Genomic DNA, 20,880 nt, shown 5'->3' with positions numbered 1-20,880 from the left:
TATCCAAACTATGCAAAAAAGTAAAATACTGGTGCAACTGCCCTTCCACCGACTTCATTATTTGAACCAATAGTCATCATTACTGCTTTCCAGATAGATCACTATTAAATTTGTTTAAAAGCTTTTGTTGTATTGTTGTTTGTAACAGTATTGCTGTTATGTAAATACCTTGTTAAAGTATTATAATTATAAATGATGTTTTTTGTTTGTGATTTCCTAAATGTTCTATAAAAAGCATTCCATTAACAAGTGCCGCAGAGCGACAGCGCTCACCTGACGGCAGGTGTTCTGATGCTAAACTCGCTGGCAAACGAATCAAGAGCACCCTCCCATCGCCGCGTTCGCTCTCCCTTGTTGTCTCTCTCATTCTTTCTCTTTCGCTCTCGCTCTCTCTCTCTCCCTCGATCACTCTCTCTCTCTCTCTCCCCCTCTCGATCGATCACACTCTCTCTTTCTCCCCCTCTCGATCGATCACACTCTCTCTCTCTCCCCCTCTCGATCGATCACACTCTCTCTCTCTCTCTCCCCCTCTCGATCGATCACACTCTCTCTTGCTCTCTCTCTCCCTCTCGCTCGCTCTGATTGTCTGATGGTCTTCTAACCCTAGCAAGACCGTTTCGTGGAGCTAGCAAGGCAGTAACGTTTTTATATAACTTCACATAAATGTTTATACTCTATGTTAATTCGGGTGGCACTCCGGCAGCCCATCTTTATACTATGTTAACTCGGGTTTCCCAGCAGCAGCCAGCGATGGTAGAAAATTATGAAAAATTGCTCTAAAAAGCTGCTTGTCTGGCGGACAAGCTACCGGACAGATCTACTTGTCCTCCGTGGAAATGGACAAGTACGGACAAACGGATAGCCCTTATTTCAAACACTGGGATGGTATCAGGAACCTTCTCGAAGAAATGTTCGTTGGGATCGTTATGAAAGTTGCCACGAGATGGCGCGTACGTTTGAATGTCTTAAGATTAAAGATGGAAGCTCCCATCGTACATAGTATAGCAACAACTATTTGCAAGACAGAATAGGTAAGCACTCATCCATTTACCTACGCAAGCCTACAGGCTGAAATAGAGAGCTGCCACCTGTAACTAATTAACGCAGGCAAAAACTACACCGTACTATCACCACCACATGCAGTGCACTGCAGTGGCCACTGGCAGTGGCATAATTAAGTTACATGTAACACACCGACAGTACACAGACCTGCCAACCCTTACGATTTTTTCGTATTCCTTACGAATTCCATGATGTTTCTACGAATGTACGATCAAACTGAAAAACTTACGATTTTTTACGACTTGTGAAAATTAATGTTTACATTGTGAGCCGAGAAATATCTGGCGATTGTGGGCGCAGCCATATTGGATCACGCATTCACGTTGTTCTCGCGTGATCTAGAGTTAGTCCCATCATTCATTGCGCGCATAACATACAAACAAAATGGCTGAAACAAAGAAGTTTTCCAATCGCTCCGTCAGACCATGTCCTCAGAAAATGTCTAAGATCTGCCCTGTGCCCCATTGACCTTTGACCTGTAACCTCCAATTTCGGCACAGTGATGGCTTTTCCTACCATGGTGCTATACACTGACTTTCACGAGCCTAGGTCAAGCCATTTAGATTTGTGCCGCAATTCTGCATTTCCTCCCTATACCTTAAGTTAAGGAGGGAATGTTTCCTTCTTTTACACCTCTTGACCTTTGACCTTTGACCCCCAGCTTCGACATCCCAACTCGTTTTCGGATTACCCACCCACGTCCCGAATATCGTGACCGTACGTCGAGCTGTTTAGATTTGTGCCCAACTGTTGACGCACGGACGCACGCTCATGCGATTCTACAAGCTGCATCTGACTATGTCAGATGAGTTAAAAATACGCACACCTAATACTAAGGAAATGTTCATCAGTAATATAACGATTGCTTTTGAATAGATTGATTGCATGCGAGGATTTAAATTTGAACAAGAAAAAGCATAAATTCACAATATCGGTCACACTGTATTTAATAAAGTGTTAAAAGAACGAAGTCCATTACCATACACCTGTACCAAAGGCTCAATAACTATGCCACTGTCTGAACATATCTCTATGAGCTATTAATCATCGACGCACGTCGAGTCATCAAGCTTGCTGGACTGTTCAGCTACAGTGTTTTAGTAACCAGAACCATGGTTAGTTTTACACAGATTTTGCAATTTTTATAACAGGTCAAACCAACGTATGAACAATGTTGGTTGTGCCATCTCTGATATGAAACACACTGCATCTGTAACACTGAACCAAACGAGTTTTAGATGTACAGACACCTTTTCAGTCCTGATACCAGGCCTTTCCTGACCCTTCCGAGGTCACACACTGCATTAGTTTTTAAAATATAGGGTACAATTATATATTTTTCACTAATTTTGCCATTTTTTTCCATTTTTTATCCCTACTACATTTAATACAACACATACAATCCGTGTTTCTCAGCAACAATGTATTGCTGGTCACAAACTTAGTTTCTTTCAAATGAGTACATTTTCCTGTAATTTTTCACTTTTTCTTTTTAGAGGGAACTTTTTTCAAACACACTGCATTATTTTTTGGACATCCACAAATCTAGTCTCAAACTCAATATAAAATTTTCTTTTTACATATTTTTTTCCATTTCTAGTTTTACTGATAGATGTGCCACTTGCTCAGTTGGTGAGAAAAAGACTGCATTTCTGTGATGCCATTACAACTATCATCTTGGGTACAGCCCACAAATTCTGCCATTCTACATCAAACTGGCAGTGTGTGCAAAACCTGCTGATAACCCAGCTGAAAAATGTTGGCCAAACAGAGAATCTCAAATATTAATAATAATGACAATAATAATAATTGTACTGAAAATGCAGCTTTTACACCATCATAAACGATAAAAACTCTATACGAATTTTACGATTTTTTTATCGCACAACTAGAATCCCTGCCTTTCTAGTGTCCACCTTCACACATCGTGATCGAGAAAATAATGACTTGCAAATGAATGTACAAAGCTTCCAAAATGCTAATTTGACAGTCGATTTCAGCAATTGCTATGCTTAGCACCATGCTTTCTATCAAGTTAGTCATCAACCATCATCTTTTCAGTCATCATCTTGACTGAAAAGGTTTCAGCAGCCTAGACACACTGACGTCATGTGGGTGCTTCAACTAACAACTGCCGGTCTGGTGGGTACTTGTGTACATGTACATTCATCGAGACTAGGTATGTGGATGTCGTACCAGTGGAGCCGTGGATCTGACAGCAGTGTGTGCTTAGGGCTCGCTAGTCTTCTTGCTAGCCTGCTCCTTGGCCTGATGGGCCTGCAGCACAGCAACAGCTTCCTCAACCTAAACAAAGAAAACCATTATTAACAAAGTTTAAACACCACAACCGTAAAGAAGGGAATGAACCACATCATTCTCGAACTGCAACTACCTAACTCGAACTACCTACCTACCAACTACTCGAACCAACTACCTACCTACCTAACTAACTCGAACCACAATGTACATAAGCCAATATAGCAATATGAACGACACAAACCATAGTGGGACTTGTGTCAAGTAATAAACAGTCTGGAAAAGTATGGAAACAGTTGCTATTTCAGCTTCACAATGCTTGTATTATCAAAGTTTTTTCATAAAAAATATGGGACAGTGTCCACCTGATGACTAAATTTCAGGAAAAACACAATTTCCTAGGTAAACAACTGACTGCCACTATGTTACTACAGCATAGCAAGCAAATTATTGAAATGTTTTATAGTGACAAACACGTTCTTTTATCACAGAATATTTATGCTCGGTCTTTAATAGCAGCCTTCAAAACTGAAATTGCTGAACACCACAAAAACGAAACATTTTGCTATCATGTAACATCTTTGCAGCTGTGCCCTATATCAGACAGATTTACGTGGACTCAAGAGAATTTACCATGGAAACTTTACTTCATGACATTCTGTATTATGCCATATAGCAAAGCTATAAAAGGAACCGACTCTATTACAAACTTCAGATTTCATGTTGCAATCATACCTTAGCAGCGAGTGCCTCATTATCCTCCAGCATGTGCAGCAGCTCACTGTTGTCAATCTCAAGCAACATGCCTGTAATGAAAATGGAAAATGCACATTGCTCAGAGGACCCAGTAGTCTCCACTAGTAAATCAGCACTTTAATATCAATGTCATGTCTTGTTCCTTGCACATAACACTGGGACTTTTATTAACAATCATCAAACCAAGTTCCTGTGGAAACAGCACCTTCTTCTAGCTGTGAGATGTAGGAAATGCATTTGGCAGTTTGGGCAAATTCTATTGCATTGGTTTCCAGCGAACAGCCACACCCATAAATGACAAGTCTTGTATCTACATTTAGTACCATAGAACATTAACTAGGCAAAAGCCAGTAGATAGTGCACACTAAGATGCTTTAAACACCCACTACTGTAAAGTTATACAGTACACTATATGTTACCAGTGGCTGTCATCATACCAACAAAAATGCATAGATGAAAAACCACAATACCACCCCATTGCACAACAGTGCAAGGAAAACATTACCACTACAAGTGAATGCATCTTACCTGTGATCTTTCCAGCTAGCTCACTGTGGGTTGTTTGGATGATAGGGAAGAGGCGTTCACCCAGCATCTGCTTCTGCTCCCGCAGAGGTGCAGCGGCGAGCATGGACGAGGTCAGCGGCTCTTGTCCAGGGATGTGTACGGCAGCCTGCGCAGGTGCGCCCTGTAAAAACGCAAGCAAGAGAATACATGAAATAACTGAGATTACCACTCTTCTCACCTCAACAAAATTGGACGGTTTTGCGGTAGGGTTACGTTTGTTACAAAAATGTGATGTAGCACAATTATAACTGTTTCAAAAAGAACTTGACATAACACATTTCTAAGATGTTTCAACACAGTCACTCATCAAGCCAAGCTGCTTGCACATGTTTCATTGATCGTGAAGACATGACAAATATAATTTTCACGATAACTTGGAACCTCAACATACATCACATGTATGCACTGACATGGCAAGATTGTTCTCATCAAGAGTGGCAAGCACCCAACTGTTCCAGGTGGTTGCTTTTCATATAAGAAAGAGCCATGCCTAAGTTAAACAGCTACAAATTTAACGATATATATGATTTATCGAGGCACACCATCTACCCAACCAACACCTCCCACTCCACTTACCGGATTCAGCTGCGGCTGAGTGCCGGGGACTGCCTGCGCATTGCGAGCAGTAGACGTGTACTTGTAGCTCGGACGTGCCTGTGCGGCTCCCTGCGCCATGGCGCCCATCCTCGCCGGCTGCGCGGCGGATGCGACGGGTACACGCTGACCGCCGGCATTCGGCTGCTGGCCGGTGATGGGGCGAGAAGTCACGCCCGCGCCGGTCGGTCGCATGCCCACCGGGGCTGCGCCACGCTGCCCACCACGGAAGCCGGTGTTTGGCATTGCCTGGAACCCTGCAATGACGTGACGCAAAAACGAATGAACATGATAAGAAGCCTACGTAACACTGCACGACGCCTGCACTCTGGAAGGCTGATATCCTCAAACAATCAGACTACTCTTGCTACTATTATTAATTTTCCAGAAATACCTCGTGTTACAAATACGCAGATAACATAACTGTACACAGGGCTGCTGAAATAGGCTGCCTGACTTGCAAGACCCAGTACGCAACTCGTCGGAAAAGCAAATTTTGTTGTCTGTGTACAAGTGCATTTCCTTAAAATTAACATGTATTATCAACCTTGCCTATTGAGGAAAATAAATATTCTTTTGTAATTTAATAAGATAAATAACAATAAAAACATGTGACGGTCAATGATCACGTGTTAAATTAACCCAACTCTTTTTTGTAAGACTACCACTAGATGTTAACTGACCGATTTTTGATCAATCATCATTATGGATACAAAATGCGAGTTGGGATTGTGCAGATAGTTTGATGCAGTTCATTTTTATCCAGACATACAGAATTTGATTTTCACTGCAAAATTTTGATATTTCTGCAGGCCAGATTTATCCATACATGTTTTCTGGAACACATTACTTATGTGTGCAGGGTATTAATGTACTAAACACATTCTGACTATTTGTTGGATAGAACGAGAACCTACCAGCAGGCTGAGTGGCAGGCCGAGCAAGCTGAGGCTGGGTTGGCCACCTGGGACTGGCCCGTACCTGGGCCATCTGACCAGGGAAGTAACTACGCTGTGGCTGCTGGGGCATGGTTGGCACGAAATAGCTGGCCGCAGCTCCCTGCTGGAACATAGTGTTCATCGGTTGTCCCTGCAACACAAATACCACACAGGGTTGAAATGAAATCAATTATCCCATAGTAAATTCATATGAGTGGATTACATACACAACTGCTATAAAATTTAACGAAGTTACCATTCATCCAGTAATTTCTTAGACCTGAACAGCAACAAACATTTCGTATTTACGCTAAAGTTAAACGTTTGTATAGCAGGTTTAGCATGCTCAGACACACTACTAATAATCTGCACTTCATAAGATATGCAAGGTGACAATTTTTGTGTCCAATTCAAATGCCCAGCACTGGTGCATTTAGGTGTATTGAGAATTCGAGATGAGCATAGTTACATAGGTCTGTTAGTAGATACAACTGCTTGCTCATCATACGTGATTTCGATATGCTATCTACATCAACCATTTCATTTTTTGTTGCTGTTACTAAACACGAGCATGTCGAACTTACAGAGATGCGCAGGCCTGACAAACGCTGCATGTACTGAGAAGCCAAATGGGCCTTGCGATCCTCCTTGCGCTGAGCCAGTGCCACATATAAGGGCTTAGAGATGATAATGCGTCCATTCATCTCGGTCACAGCCTTCGTCGCCTCGTTTGGACAACTAAAGCATACGAAGCCGAATCCCTTAGAGCGCCCATCCTCTGTTGTCATAACCTGATAGAGAAGACAGGAAATTAGGTATTAGAAAAATATGCATAAACAATTATTACTAGTTTTCTAACAGTTTGCCCAATGAGCGAGTATTACTAGGAACAACAAATGTGAAGTGTTCCCACAATATTCATCAATATTCATAGGTTCTATTCTTACAGACATTCCTAAGATTCAACACATTATATAACATACAGTACTGCTCCTAGCATCTATGAAGGAAAGTCCACAAGTTGAGAATTAAATTAATAGCACCACCTCGTCCCACCTCTAGCCTGTACATACACATGTAACATTTAAATCAATAACCAATAAAATAATAATAACTAGAAAGGGCAGTTGTCGCCAACTACATGTATCCCCCGTGTTCTCCCCAAGATGTGTAAGTATACCAAGTTTGGTAGCGCTACGTCAATTAGGGCCCGAGTTATAGAGCGGAAGGGAAATATGATCAAGGTCAAGGTAAAGGTCAAATAAATGTCGTAGTGACCTGGTTTTGGTAGCGCTAGGTCAATTAGGGGCCGAGTTATAGAGCGGAAGGCAAATATGATCAAGGTCAAGGTAAAGGTCAAATAAATGTCGTAGTGACCTGGTTTTGGTAGCGCTAGGTCAATTAGGGGACGAGTTAGAGAGCGAAAGGGAAATATGATCAAGGTCAAAGTAAAGGTCAAATAAAGGTCGCAGTGACCTGGTATTGGTACGCTGCTCACGTTCTCCCCAAGATGTGTAAGTATACCAAGTTTGGTAGCGCTAGGTCAATTAGGGGCCGAGTTAGAGAGAGGAAGGGAAATATGATCAAGGTCAAGGTAAAGGTCAAATAAAGGTCGCAGTGACCTGGTTTTGGTACTCCGCACACCTTCTCCCCAAGATGTGTAAGTATACCAAGTTTGGTCACGCTAGGTCAATTAGGGGTCGAGTTATAGAGCGGAAGGGAAATTCTCTGCGGCGGACCGAGCGGCAGCGGCGGCAGCTGGGGAGACATGAAACCATAGTATCCCCGCCGACTTCGTCGCGGGGGATACAATTACTGAATGCAAAGTGGTAGCAAAAGCTGTGACAGTGTGTGAGGTATGTGGACACGTAGTCTCATTTTGGATGTTCAAACAAGAAACAGACGAGTTAGAATGTACAAATTGTGCATGAGAGCAGCAAGGGGGGCCAAATGGACAACAATGGACCAAGTAGGTTAATGTCTATATTAAATACTTTTATAAACTGTGCAAGGTAGAAGCATCGCTATAGTACCTTGACATTTTTATACTTTTATACTTTAGTGAGGACTAGAATAGATTGAAGTAATCCGCAGTCTTAATTAAACCTAAATGCAAAAAATGCGATGCTACACAACAGAAATTCCTACTCTCAATTCATTATGCAAATAATACATAACAATAACACTAATAATAATAATAATAATAATAATAAATAATAATAATACAACATGATATGAATAATGCAACTGACTACTCTGTATAACATGCCAAACCGTACTGGTATGCAAAACATAGTAGCGCCTAAGAAAACTACAGTAAATGTTACTGACCTCGTTTACAAGTAACAATAAATTGTCTGCAAAACCTTTTGCCTCAAGAACAATTCTATGTGCAACAGGCAAAATGTAACACAGTTGCTCTCCCAATTTACAAGGAGGAAGACATGACACCAACAGTACATGTCCCCAGGGTGTCATTGGGGGTCAATACATTAGGTTTACATTCAGGTCAATGGCTGCACACAAGTTTGTTTGACCTACTTACGGTAACAACTTCCACCCTGCTGAGAGCGGATAGGTTCATTCATGTACAGTGAGCAACAAATAGGTTGACAACCTCGCAAACACCTCCAAAAATCACACATAATTTGCCAAGAATAAATAAGTATTGACAAGTGGCAATCATTGCACAGCTGTATGTTAGGTTAAACTCAATCACACTCAAATCTAAACCTCAACTGTAGAATTAAATAAGTCTTTAATCAGTTTATACTAAATTCTAATCATCTTCCTATGTAATTAAAATGATTCCTAACCCTAAATCTGAGAATAAATTTATAATAAAAAATCAAAAGGACAAGATGAATCGTGATATGTTGATTTGAAACTACATATTATGAATTTGTTTTAGGACAATTAAATATATTGATAACATATCTATATGAGAATTTTCTTACAAAAATTTAGATGACTAGTACTACTGCAAAGATTTTACACGAAACCAAACAAAAAACATAATTTGGGTAACAGGATTGTTTTTGCCTACTGCTACACAAAAAGTGCCCCTCTACTCTAGTAGTCTCGTACAATGTACAGTAGAGAAGCAGAGACAAAATGACCTTCCCAACATGTAAAGCTTACAAAAAACAGACATGAAGCCCCGTTTTAAAACTATATTGACTTTGCACAATTAGACAGTGTCAGTATACTCTAAAAATATACTAGTATAAATATAGTCGAGATATTGACACATGTACGTATTATATAGGTTTTTTATATGTACCTAGTATATATGCAGATTCACTATATATTACAGCACTACTTTAAACAGGTTCAATTACACGTGTAACATACCCGAGCACTGGTGATGGTTCCGTAGGGAGCAAACTCTTTACGCAGACGTTCATCATCAATGGCATCATCCAGGTTCTTTACGTAAAGGTTCACACCCTGGTAACGACTCATTCGCTCCATCTTGATCTGCTCAAACTTGCTCTTAAGCTCTGCCTGCCGCTCGCCCTTCTTCTGTGCACGCCCGACGTAGAGGACCTTTCCACTAACTTCCTTTCCATTCATTGCCGTCACAGCCTAGTACATAAATACAGAAAATGTTCAGTATGCTGGAACAAACCTCAGTCAAATTTTCTAATTTCCCCGCTCAACTTATGACATCTTGCTTTTATTTTATTTATTACAGATAACTACAACAAAGGTAAGTAAACGAACATTTCAGCAATTTACTGTGAAAAAAGAATCCTGCATTGGCTTCATAGAAAGCATTCCTATTATACTTCACATAGTTCCTAGTTCATATAGTACACTTTTAGATTGTTCTTATAGTTGAAGGCCATTTCAGCAATAAGCACTCATTAGGGGGCAAACAGGCAGCTTATGGCTCAAATTCCAAAAGCATAGATAAAAGTTGCAAAAGCAAAAACAGGTTATTACCATGCAAGCAAAAAGAAATGCTTGCAGGGTCACTCAGTTTGAGAACCAGAGTGGTTTACCATATTTCTTTTATTCGCCGAGTAATACGCATAGTAATTTCAGTCTCTCAATGCGAATCGTGCTCACCTGGTCTGCCGCTTCGTGGGTCTCAAAAGCAACAAAGCCGAAGCCCTTGCTCTTGCCAGTGCTGTCATCAAACATCACCTTGTGGCTGGTGATCTTGCCGTACTTGCCGAACATCTCACACAGCTTCTGGTCGTCACTCTCATCGCCGATGTTCTTGACGTAGATGTTTGTGAACTTCTGTGCTTGGCTACCCAGCATACGCAACCTCTCATGCCGCGGGATGAACTTGCCAACATACCTTAAAGCATATAACGATAATACATCAGTAATAATTCTATAAATACCAATTTACCAATTCCACGTCAATATAGCTAGGAGTCATTTGTAAATGACACTTCCAATGTCTATTGTCAATATTTAATCCCAACTTTTCAGAGAAGGAAGATAAGACACAATTTCAAAGAACCTTCTCAGTGAGAGATGTTCAAAGGCAGAATGATCACACTGTAGTCCATAACTATCAGTGACTACCTCAATTACTGCTTCAATATAGTCACACTTCAATAGCATTAGTACATACACTTTCTGGCCATTAAGTAACATGCCGTTGACTTTCTGAATGGCCTGGAGACCTGCCTCTTCAGTCTCAAAGTGCACAAATCCATAACCCCTGGATCCATTCTGATCACATGACACCTGAAATTAATTTTGCATATATTACTGTCTCGATTCTAATAGCCACTCTCGACTCAATTGTCCCAGAAATCCCACCATAGTACATAAATAGTAAGCAATACCTCCTGTAATATATGCAAAAAATCCATCCGTGATGTGTGTATTCTACTGCACATATATAGTATTGCTAACAAAGTTTTATTCACATGCTTTAATTGATCTTATTAATTTAACTAAAACGAAAAACTAGTAAAAATGGGTTAGATATCGCGAGGACTTCTAACAAGAATTTCACCATCTTCCCAATAACTGTAATTGTATACGAACAAATAAAGAACATACCTTGCAGGATAGGATGTTTCCGAAGGCAGAAAATGTGTCATACATGGCTTTGTTGTCAATACTTTTATCCAGGTTCTTAATGAAAATGTTACCAAGTCCAGATCGACGCAGTGATGGGTCACGCTGAGACCACATGATTCTGATTGGCTTGCCCTTTATTACATCAAAATTCATGGTGTCCAAAGCGCGTTCCGCTGAAAAGAAAAAACTGCCAGGTTAAAGCCAATATTGGTATAAACTCTAAAAGATGGCATCAACGCACATATAAAATCCTTCTGTGACAGTTCTGTCTCGAGAGCAACATCATTAAATAATAGGAGACAATTTATCAAGAAGCATAAGCAGCAGTCATACCATCGGCAGGCTGTTGGAAGTTGACATAGGCATAGCCGAGAGACCGGCGGGTGATCATATCCCGACACACTCTGATGGACAGCACTGGCCCTGCTGTTGAGAACTTCTCAAACAGCATAGCTTCTGTGACATCAGGCGCAAGGTCACCAACGTAGAGTGACGCCATCGGGTAGCTAGGTCCTTGCTGTTGCTGCATTTTGTCGTTTTTATCTGCAAAGTAAGGACAAATGCTTCACGACTGGAACATACTTTAATCTTTCTATGAGAATTATAACAATATAAACTTGTTTGAAATATTTCACACTTGTTTGGCCAACGTTCAAAAATCACACGTAACAGCAACTCATTAATACCTGAAGCAAGATGATAATCTCATAAATATTAGTCTGTAAAGTCCAATGGACTATATCGAAAACGGAAAGAGACGGATCAACACTGCCGAGTGCATTAGAAAAAGCCTCAAATTTACAATTAACTAAAGAGAAAGGGAGAGAATTCAAATACGGAATGACAGAAACAAAAAAGCTAAACTTAAAGGGATTCTTACAAGATGACTCATGTCGAAAGCAATGATCATGCTCAGATTATCGAGTGCAGTGCTCAAATGGATTTCTAACAGCTTGCTGGATGAGCTAACTTCGTATGACAATACAGATGACATTTAATCATTTGATAAAAATGTCAGACCTGTCTATGGCTGTGGCAAATTTATCACTCAGTTGGATGGTTTACTTGCTATTTTTCACATGGTCAGTGCAAAATACGTTGGTGCTACCTCTAAATATAAAGTTGCATTGATCAGGAATACAATTTCTCTGTTTAGACGCATGTCTAATAGGCTAATACACGCGCGGCTATGACCGGTGAAACGAAACGTCACGAATTCTATTTTTATCCTCCAATCACAGGTCGGAGCAATTTCTCTGTTTAGACGCATGTCTCATAGGCTAATACACGCGCGGCGATGACCGGTGAAACGAAACGTCACGAATTCTATTTTTATCCTCCAATCACAGGTCGGAACAATTCCTCTGTTTAGACGCATGTGTCAGGGTTAGATACTAACCATTTTAGTTCATTGGTCCACAGGACTAGTAAAAGAAAAAATGTACTAGTCCTTCCCAGATTCTACTAGTCCTGCCGAAGGACTCTTACTATAAGCACAAAGTGACGAGCATTGTGATTTGCCGAGGGGTAGGAGGGTGGAGTCCCCCTTCTGCTAGGGGGTACAGGGGGTCTTTCCTAGGGTACAAGGGGTCTCCCCCAGAAAGATTTTCTAAAAGACTTTGTATAAAATATACGTAACTTTGATATGGATCATAAGAAAACAAATGTTGTTCCCGGCGCCTTGTATCGGCTATCGCCGTATTGAACCTTTGGCAGGCCTTGTCGGTGAGGTAAGTGCTGCCGACATCTAACCCCTTGGTCTTGTCAAGCTGGCACAGCTTGACGTAATCGGTGTAGGGCCTGCCGTTTTTTCCAATGCATGTGCATTTCTAATTAGGATATTCAGTTTTGCTATTATGGCCTTGTTCATTAAAGTTAGTGTTTTTGCCCCCACTGTTTCGTGAACAGACATGGTCCTTGCATTTCTTTTTGCTATGATATTTATCTGCCCCTCGGAAGCATCATGCGCTTTAATAGTTTCCAAACGATAGTTTGTAGTGCCGGGGGAAAAACTACCAGACATACAGCCTGCACCACAGGCCATACACTTGGCCGGGTCATACTCTAGCCACGGGTATGACGATTTCCACGCTGGCTGGAACGTACGCATCCTTTTGGTCTTTTCATATACATGCTTGCCATCTAATTTCTCCTCCTGCGACTTACGTTTGGGAGGTGGAGGACGAGCTCCATCCAAATACTTCCACATAACAACCTTGATGTTAGTATTGGATAAGGATGTGCCTACTACTATGCTTCACTACTTGTATCACTACTATAGATAACTTTGTATCGACTGCTTCAAGTGAAACACGCATGCGATGTGGTTGCGATGTAAATACCTCGCCATGAGAGCGTATAACTGATTAGTTGTGTCATTTATACAATCAGACTGTTTGTTCTATGTCAACAGCTACTGTCAAGCGATGATCAGTAGACTGGTTCGTGGCCCCATTGTTTAACAATATTTGTACTGTCATAGGGTCTAGCGTGCAGAGCATGCTAGCGTCTACTTCTTGTACTAGCGCGTCTAACAGGGAAAACTTGTTGATGGCAATGAGTTATATATAGCATATATATATTGGATCTTGGTTGAGAGAAGCTGCTGCCGAGGACTATAGTAAAATCGATGGGAGGATAGTAAATTGGGATGGTGAAGGACGGGTAAAATAACTAGTCCACAGGACTAACGACTATGCCTATGGGGCATTTACTAGTCCTTCTTATTTTTTACTAGTCTCGCACTAACGTTAGTGTCGAACCCTGAATGTCATATATTCATGGCCGCACCTCGTGTAGTTGTGTGCACGTGCTGAACACGGGACAGCATTGGAGTGGGGCAAGGAAAATACCCGATAAACTAGTAATTCCACTTGTACATACACTAGCAGCTGTGAGTGGGCGAGCACAAGTTGGGCTGTTAAGACTACAGGAATATCACTTAGCAATGTTATGATGACGATTACTACTACACAGTGACATATAAACAACATTTATGTACTGTAAGGTGGTTTTCTTATGTGGGTCGGCCATTATTGTCAATGAAAAAACTCGTCGGCCCCACGGGCCACGCAGCTGCACAAGTGTCGTTGTATAGATGACCAGATTGTTCTCACTATCGTAACTCGACTACTTTCAACATTTCTAACACTACCTAGTCACACGCTCGAGTTTATCGTAGTGTGTATTTTAAATTAACTAGGTTAATTAGACTTGCTTTTGATGTGACGATCTATGATGTACTACTACTACATTCGTCGATTCGAACTCGAACAGCCACGATGGTTTAGACACTTTACAGTTTACTGCAATAGCTAAATCACAACTTACCAGTTTCACGCTGCCTCACACTGGTCCGTTTTATAGCTTTTTATATTTTTATGTTTTTATTTTTTTTGTATTTTTATAAATATATCTTTAAATAAGCCGTGTTGTGGTGACTAAAATCTTAGTTACACACAACGACGAGCGCGTAGCACAATCTATCGGTGTGAGAAAGATGGATGCATTTGCACTCGTGCTTATATATATGGTAAGACTAAGAGCTTACGCGGGGGTGTTGCGCTGGGTCACAAAAGTAGTCCCAGTAAATTAGTAAATAACCATGTGTTTATGATTCCAAAATACCAAAAACTTTATCTCAACCACCAAATACAGTTTTATTTCATATTTCTGCTATTAATTTACTTTAAAGTAATTCTAACGAAAACTACGCGCAATCTGTGCGGCGTAATACATAAATTGCATCTGCGTCACCACACTGACCTCAAAATTACCCTTTGGTTACATTCACCCATAGATTGGCTCACTCTTTTCATAAATAGACGTACAATACGTAAATAAAGGCATTATTCGTATTAATAGTGTACGTCCGCGAGTACTTCATGGAAGTGATACAAGTCTCTGGTTAACAGCTAATCAGGAATAGGGGAGGGTATCGTACCCTTTGATGGGGGAAGGGGATAACCACAGAAATAATACTAATAGGCTATATATTTACTAAAAATTGGTTACTAAAAATATATAGGTGAATCTAAATATTTCTATGAACGTAACTATGTATTGTATATATTTGCAAAACGTTAAAATGATGTTTATTTTTTGTACGCCCAAGAGGTGGCGCCACTAGTCGAGGAAACCCCGATAGGGTAATGCTATCCCACGGGCCGGCGTGGAGGGAGGTGACCGCAATGTGGCAGCACTAGTGTTGGGATAGTGTTAGGATTAGGGTTAGGGTCAGGGTTAGGGTTAGGGTTAGGGTTAGGGTTAGGATTAGGGTTAGGGTTAGGATTAGGGTTAGGGTTAGGGTTTTTGCATCATGATATCTGTCCCCACACCATAGATTAATTTTTGTGGATCACAATGCCTATATATAGCGCGGCGACACATATATAGTTAGTGTTGGCGTGTTGTAGTGAGTGTTACCGTTAGGGTTAACGTTTTGAACGTCATCGTCAACGTTATCACGTGACCTCCCTCCACGCCCGTGGGATAGCAACACCCATTGATATATACTATTTCCAGGGCATATGTCTGCTATGTCTAAATTTCAGGGCCGGCGGAGCCAGTCCGGCCATGGCCGGACCGCAATGAATTTTTCCGATCATGTTATTTTTTTCTCAAGCACGACATTATTCGTTTATCAACAGGCCGGACTACAATCTATGTGGCACATCACCCGAGCAAGTAATGATCTGAACATCACCAATGTAGTTTATTACTACACGCATATATAAAGACTAGCTACATGACGTTGTTTATGTTTATAAACATTGACAAGTCATCTCCACATGCGCAGTTTAACGGTGCAGCAAGCAGATCGTGATATTGTTCGAATAACACACAACTCACGCACGCACGCATCGTGTACGTACACACGCATCGTCACGGCACGCACGCAACAGCACTCAATGCACTCACTTGTACGTCAGCACCAACGCAACACGTGTACGTGCAACACGAATCCATGCAGCACCACGTGTACGTCATCGCGCACGCGACGCACGCACGCACGCACGCAACGTCTACGTGGCACATACATGCATGCACGGATGGCACCGTACGTGTCCTGCACCGAACCGCACGCACGTGTAACGTGAACACGCGGCACAGTCCACTAACACGCACGCAGGCACGCATGTACGTTCACATGCAGGCACGCACGCATGCACGCCAGGTGTACGTGCACACCGCACGCGCGCACGTGTATGTGTCATACGCACGCATCGGGACGCTCGCACGCACGTGTACGCTGCACGTGCACACGCACGCACATCACGTGTACCTGCCACACACCCGTAGCACGTGTACGCAGCGCACGCACGCACGGCACGTATACGTGCACCACCCCCACCACGACTTGAAGCGCACGCACGCACACACTCGCACGCCATCGCATGAACGGCAATCGTTTTTACCATACACACAACGCATGCATGACGCAGGTGTACCTGCACACGCACGCACGCTGGTCTACGTGCACGCACACACGTGTACCTGCACACGCACATGCACGCATGCCCGCACGTGTGCGTGCACATGCACGCATTAAATTTGACATGTAAATTGGCAGATGCCGAAATAATTAGGCCTATACTGAAGTATAAATATATATTTGTTAGAGTTTTGAAAAGTATTTTTAAGCTCTAAAAAGGCATCTTGGTGTCTTGAATTTTTTAAATTTCTTGGGGGAGAACCCCCAAACCTCCCTTTGACGAGGAGGAAACCCCCCTAGAGCGCCCCCGCCACGGCTGCGCCGTGGGCACCTGGCTTTCGGCCAGCTGTTCGTCGACATCTGTTATTGATGCTAAATGGCCTGACCAATGTTTATTTGCTTCCGCCGGCCCTGTCTATAGAAGATGTTCTTCTATATCTATGATATCCACTGATCTCTATAATATAATATAATATATTATAGAGATCAGTGATGATATCATATAGTTGTTATAGGATATCTATCACAGGCACTTGAAGCGTTTCAACTGTAAACACACGCCACCGCCATTGCGCGCACACTCACACATAAATATATATAGTGTTATATTTATGTGTCATCACTAGCGGATTAAGGGCGGGGCAACAGGGGCACGTGCCCCGGGCCCCCCACATTTAGAGTACGGGTATCCTAAAATTTACAAAACTGTCGTAATTGTGATCCACAAAATTCTTAGCATGTAACGTTGAAGTGATGCGTTTCCCATGCTGTTTCTCTGACTGAATTTTGCTGTTCAGCTGAAGGACACTTTCCCTAATACCGAAATTGCTCTGAGAATCTATCTTTCATTGATGGTCTCGAATTGTAGCGGTGAAAGGTCATTTTCAAAACTCAAGTTGATTAAAAATCACATGAGAACCACGATGAGCCAACTGGTAAACCTCAGTATTCTCGCTATCGAAAGTGACATTTTAAATTCGTTGAAACACGATGAAATACTCTCTGAATTTGCAAGCATGAAAGTGCAGGAAAAATACAGACTATAGGGCCCCCCCACAATTGCGTGCCCCGGGCCCCCCACACGCTTAGTCCGGCCCTGTGTGTCATTGTTATGTGTCATTGTGTGTTGTCATGTGTTATATATATATTTATGTGTCAGTGTGCGCGCAATGGCGGCGGCGTGTGTTTACAGTTGAAACGCTTCAAGTGCCTGTGATATCTATGGGCGGGACTCTGCAAGAGGTTGAAAGCTTGCTTTGTCGCTCAGTGACGTCACGTCCGTACGGACTCAAACTCCTGTTTTAAGATGATTGACATTGTGACCCTAACCCTAACTCTAAAAAATAACCCTAACCTTATTAAAAACAAAATTAATTAAATTTTGTAAAGCCGAGACTGTGACGTCACTGAGCGACAAAGCAAGCTTTCAACCTTTTGCCGGGACTCTAGACATAAGACGCAGTGCCAGACGTCGCAGAGCATATAAATCACCTATTGAGTATTGTTGTCACAACACAAGTTGTTATATGATAATCTATGCCCTATAATGTAACAAGTAAGATAGTCGTTGGAATCTTTATTCTAATGTCTCAAGAACATGAGATATATAACATGACACTGCAAGGCAGAGGAGATTTGATATAATTATCTTCGAACCAGCAAGCTTGAGTGAACGGAGACCGGGTGATGGAACTGTGTTACCAGTACCACGTGTAATAAAGGCGGCCAAACGTATTGTATACGTGCATTGCTATTGTTCATACGATGGCAGCTCGAGAAAACGCACAAGAAAGAATGCAGATGGACATGAGTGCTGATAGTGCTACTGGCGAACAGCCACATTCAGTGCCACAGCAGAACGACGTACGCTACTGCAGATGCTAGCTGATCAATCACCCAACAGGCACAGCAAACGCAGGCGACAGTCCAGCAGCAGAGCAACCGGCTCAGGGATAGAGAGCATGTCCAGTAATAAACATCATCCTATCCTATCACCGTCCTGGACATCATCTCTATCCTTGAACCGAGCAACCTACCAGATGCTCGTGCTTAGAAGGTAAACTGGTCATTACTGAAAACACTATGTCCAGAAAAGTTAGATATGGACTCCTTCTCTAGCATTGATCTTAGGAGCTGGCAACGATCCTTTCTTGCTTTCGCCAAGGAAGCCGAACTCACAGAGTTAGATTGGGAAGCGCAGCAAATTGCGATCCAGTCCGCCATGAAACCATCTACATTCAACCGTGTAGATGCTCTTCGACTACAACTCCCTGCAGCCAAGCAACAATACATTAAAGAAGTTGTGGCTATTACTTCAAACCTAATCAAGGCAATAAAATCTGCGTGGACATCTCGACACCAATTTCATCACTTACATCAAAAGCCTCACCAGTCTATTCCGAAATTCCATAGTGAAGTAGTGGAAAAGGTAAAAGAATGTAACTTTGATAAAGGGTTCTGTAATCAATGTGCACAAGCAGCCATTACCGACCACATTCTGTCTAAACTTGTGTTCTGCACCGAAAAGGAAGCTGCAAGACGAGAGATCCTGACCTTTCTGTAGAAAAGGCACGAAAGATTCTGGAAGCAGACGAAAATATCACAGAGACAGAGGCCCAGCTCACATATTCTGCTAGTTCTGGGGTGAACTGAATCCACAGAGAAATGGAAAGGAACCCAAATAAACTGAGGCAGTTCAGAAGCAGAAGAGCTGCACAGTCCAGAGACTAGCTGCTCTCGAAATGATAGAGAGAAAGAAACTGAGATGTGTAACCAGTGTGGTTACCCGAAACACCGAGACAGAGCCACTTGCCCAGCAAAAAGGGAGAAATGCAAATCATGTGGTAAATCGAACCATTTTGCAAAAGTGTGCAGAAACTCTGGCAAGAAAGCAGCATCGTACCATGACAAGCCAAAGAAGACGTTAATGGGAAGCATCATTTGCTCCATTAGCACTAATGTTGACTTAGTTAAAGTCACCATTTATGGACAAAATGGCCACAGCCAAGAAAAGGCTCTCATTGTCACAGGATCAGATTGGTGTTGCATTGCAGAAAGCGAACTTGTGTCGGTGAAAAAAGACCCTCACAACCTTTGTCCACCAACTGCAGACATGCAAGCGATGGTAAATGCTAGTGGAGTACGAATGAAGCCAAGTGGATATTTCCAAGCCGACATTGCCTTTGGGTACAACGTTATCATCCGATGTATTGTTGTCTTCCCAGGACTTAGTGGCACAATCCTATCTAAGGTTGCCCTAATCAAGCTAAACATAGTCAGACTCAATATAGACCCACCTACTGAGACAACTCGGAAACCTGACAATGTCCAGGTGCCTGAACAGGCTATGATATCCACAGTCAGTAAGTCTAACAAACCACCGATACCGGTAAAGCCGAAGCATCTCCTGAAGACTAGCTCAGACACATGCCAGGCCCAGAAACCAGCAAGCCAGGTAACTCGACAGGACTTGATAGATGAGTTTGCTGATGTCTTTGGTCTCTTAGAAAACCCTGTGAAGGGGGAAAAATTCAAGATTGTTCTGGAAGAAAATGCGGTGCCGTTCAAAGCCACCAGATCCTATGGCCGGTGTGTCATACTAATGCCTAAAATAGAGAAAGAACTAGAACACCTCCAGAAGGATAGGATCATAACACCTCAGACTAAAGCAACAGACTGGGTGCTTCCTATGGTGGTGGAGCAAAAGAAGAACTCGGATGACATCCGCCTATGTGTAAACTTCAAGCCACTGAATAAGTTCTCAAAGCGCGAGGTCTACGAGTCACCATCTGTCCTGGCGACAGTTCAGAACATTTAAGCCAACGAAGCATCTTTGTTCACGAAATTTGATGCCCAGAAAGGGTACTCGTGGTTTCACGTTCCGAGGTACATATCGTTTTCGTTATTTCCGTAAACCCTCCACACACAATTATCTCTTTACCGCCAAGTTCACTAGAGATGATCAATTCCTCTGACAAGAAACGAGCAAGATCGGCTTTGTTTTCAGCGAGAGTGATAAATGTCTTCCAGTTCTGAGGGAGTTTTGTGTCTTTACCTGTAATCAACCGCCTAATTTGTTTTGTCCCTGATCGTCGTCTTTCTCGTGTATATTCTTTAATAGAATTCTTCTCGTATCGATCAAATATAATATCTATCCTGTCTCAATTTTTACCGTGTGACTTCACACAGTTCACAAACACATCTGCTAAGTCACCAAACGTA

General features: G+C 42.1%; 1 protein-coding gene across 1 annotated transcript; it reads right to left on the bottom strand.

The window, feature by feature from the left end:
• Positions 1-1,991: 1,991 nt before the first annotated feature.
• LOC106819232 (polyadenylate-binding protein 4-like) lies at positions 1,992-14,734 on the bottom strand. The gene is made up of 12 exons (XM_014823882.1): positions 14,556-14,734; positions 11,559-11,768; positions 11,205-11,398; positions 10,768-10,883; positions 10,248-10,485; positions 9,528-9,761; positions 6,758-6,964; positions 6,153-6,324; positions 5,218-5,492; positions 4,603-4,762; positions 4,054-4,124; positions 1,992-3,366 (listed from the first exon to the last, which is right to left on the bottom strand). Exons 2-12 carry the CDS (start codon positions 11,752-11,754, stop codon positions 3,292-3,294), a joined length of 1,938 nt encoding a protein of 645 aa, XP_014679368.1. The 5' UTR covers positions 11,755-11,768; positions 14,556-14,734; the 3' UTR covers positions 1,992-3,291.
• Positions 14,735-20,880: the final 6,146 nt, after the last annotated feature.

This window comes from Priapulus caudatus, unplaced genomic scaffold (assembly GCF_000485595.1).
Source record: "Priapulus caudatus unplaced genomic scaffold, Priapulus_caudatus-5.0.1 Scaffold38, whole genome shotgun sequence".
In the NCBI taxonomy this organism is placed as follows: Eukaryota; Metazoa; Priapulida; class Priapulimorpha; order Priapulimorphida; family Priapulidae; genus Priapulus; species Priapulus caudatus.
The sequence above is the reverse complement of the archived record's forward strand: the minus strand, read 5'-3'. Positions and strand labels throughout refer to the sequence as shown.

What these genes read in the sequence shown, in the direction of transcription:
- LOC106819232 (XM_014823882.1), bottom strand. Translation starts at nt 11,754, where the DNA reads ATGCAGCAACAGCAAGGACCTAGCTACCCGATGGCGTCACTCTACGTT. An exon ending in CCCACGAAGCGGCAGACCAG is followed by an intron (nt 9,762 to 10,247) that starts GTGAGCACGATT and finishes TTTATGTACTAG; the next exon opens with GCTGTGACGGCAATGAATGG. An exon ending in GAACCATCACCAGTGCTCGG is followed by an intron (nt 6,965 to 9,527) that starts GTATGTTACACG and finishes CTTCTCTATCAG; the next exon opens with GTTATGACAACAGAGGATGG.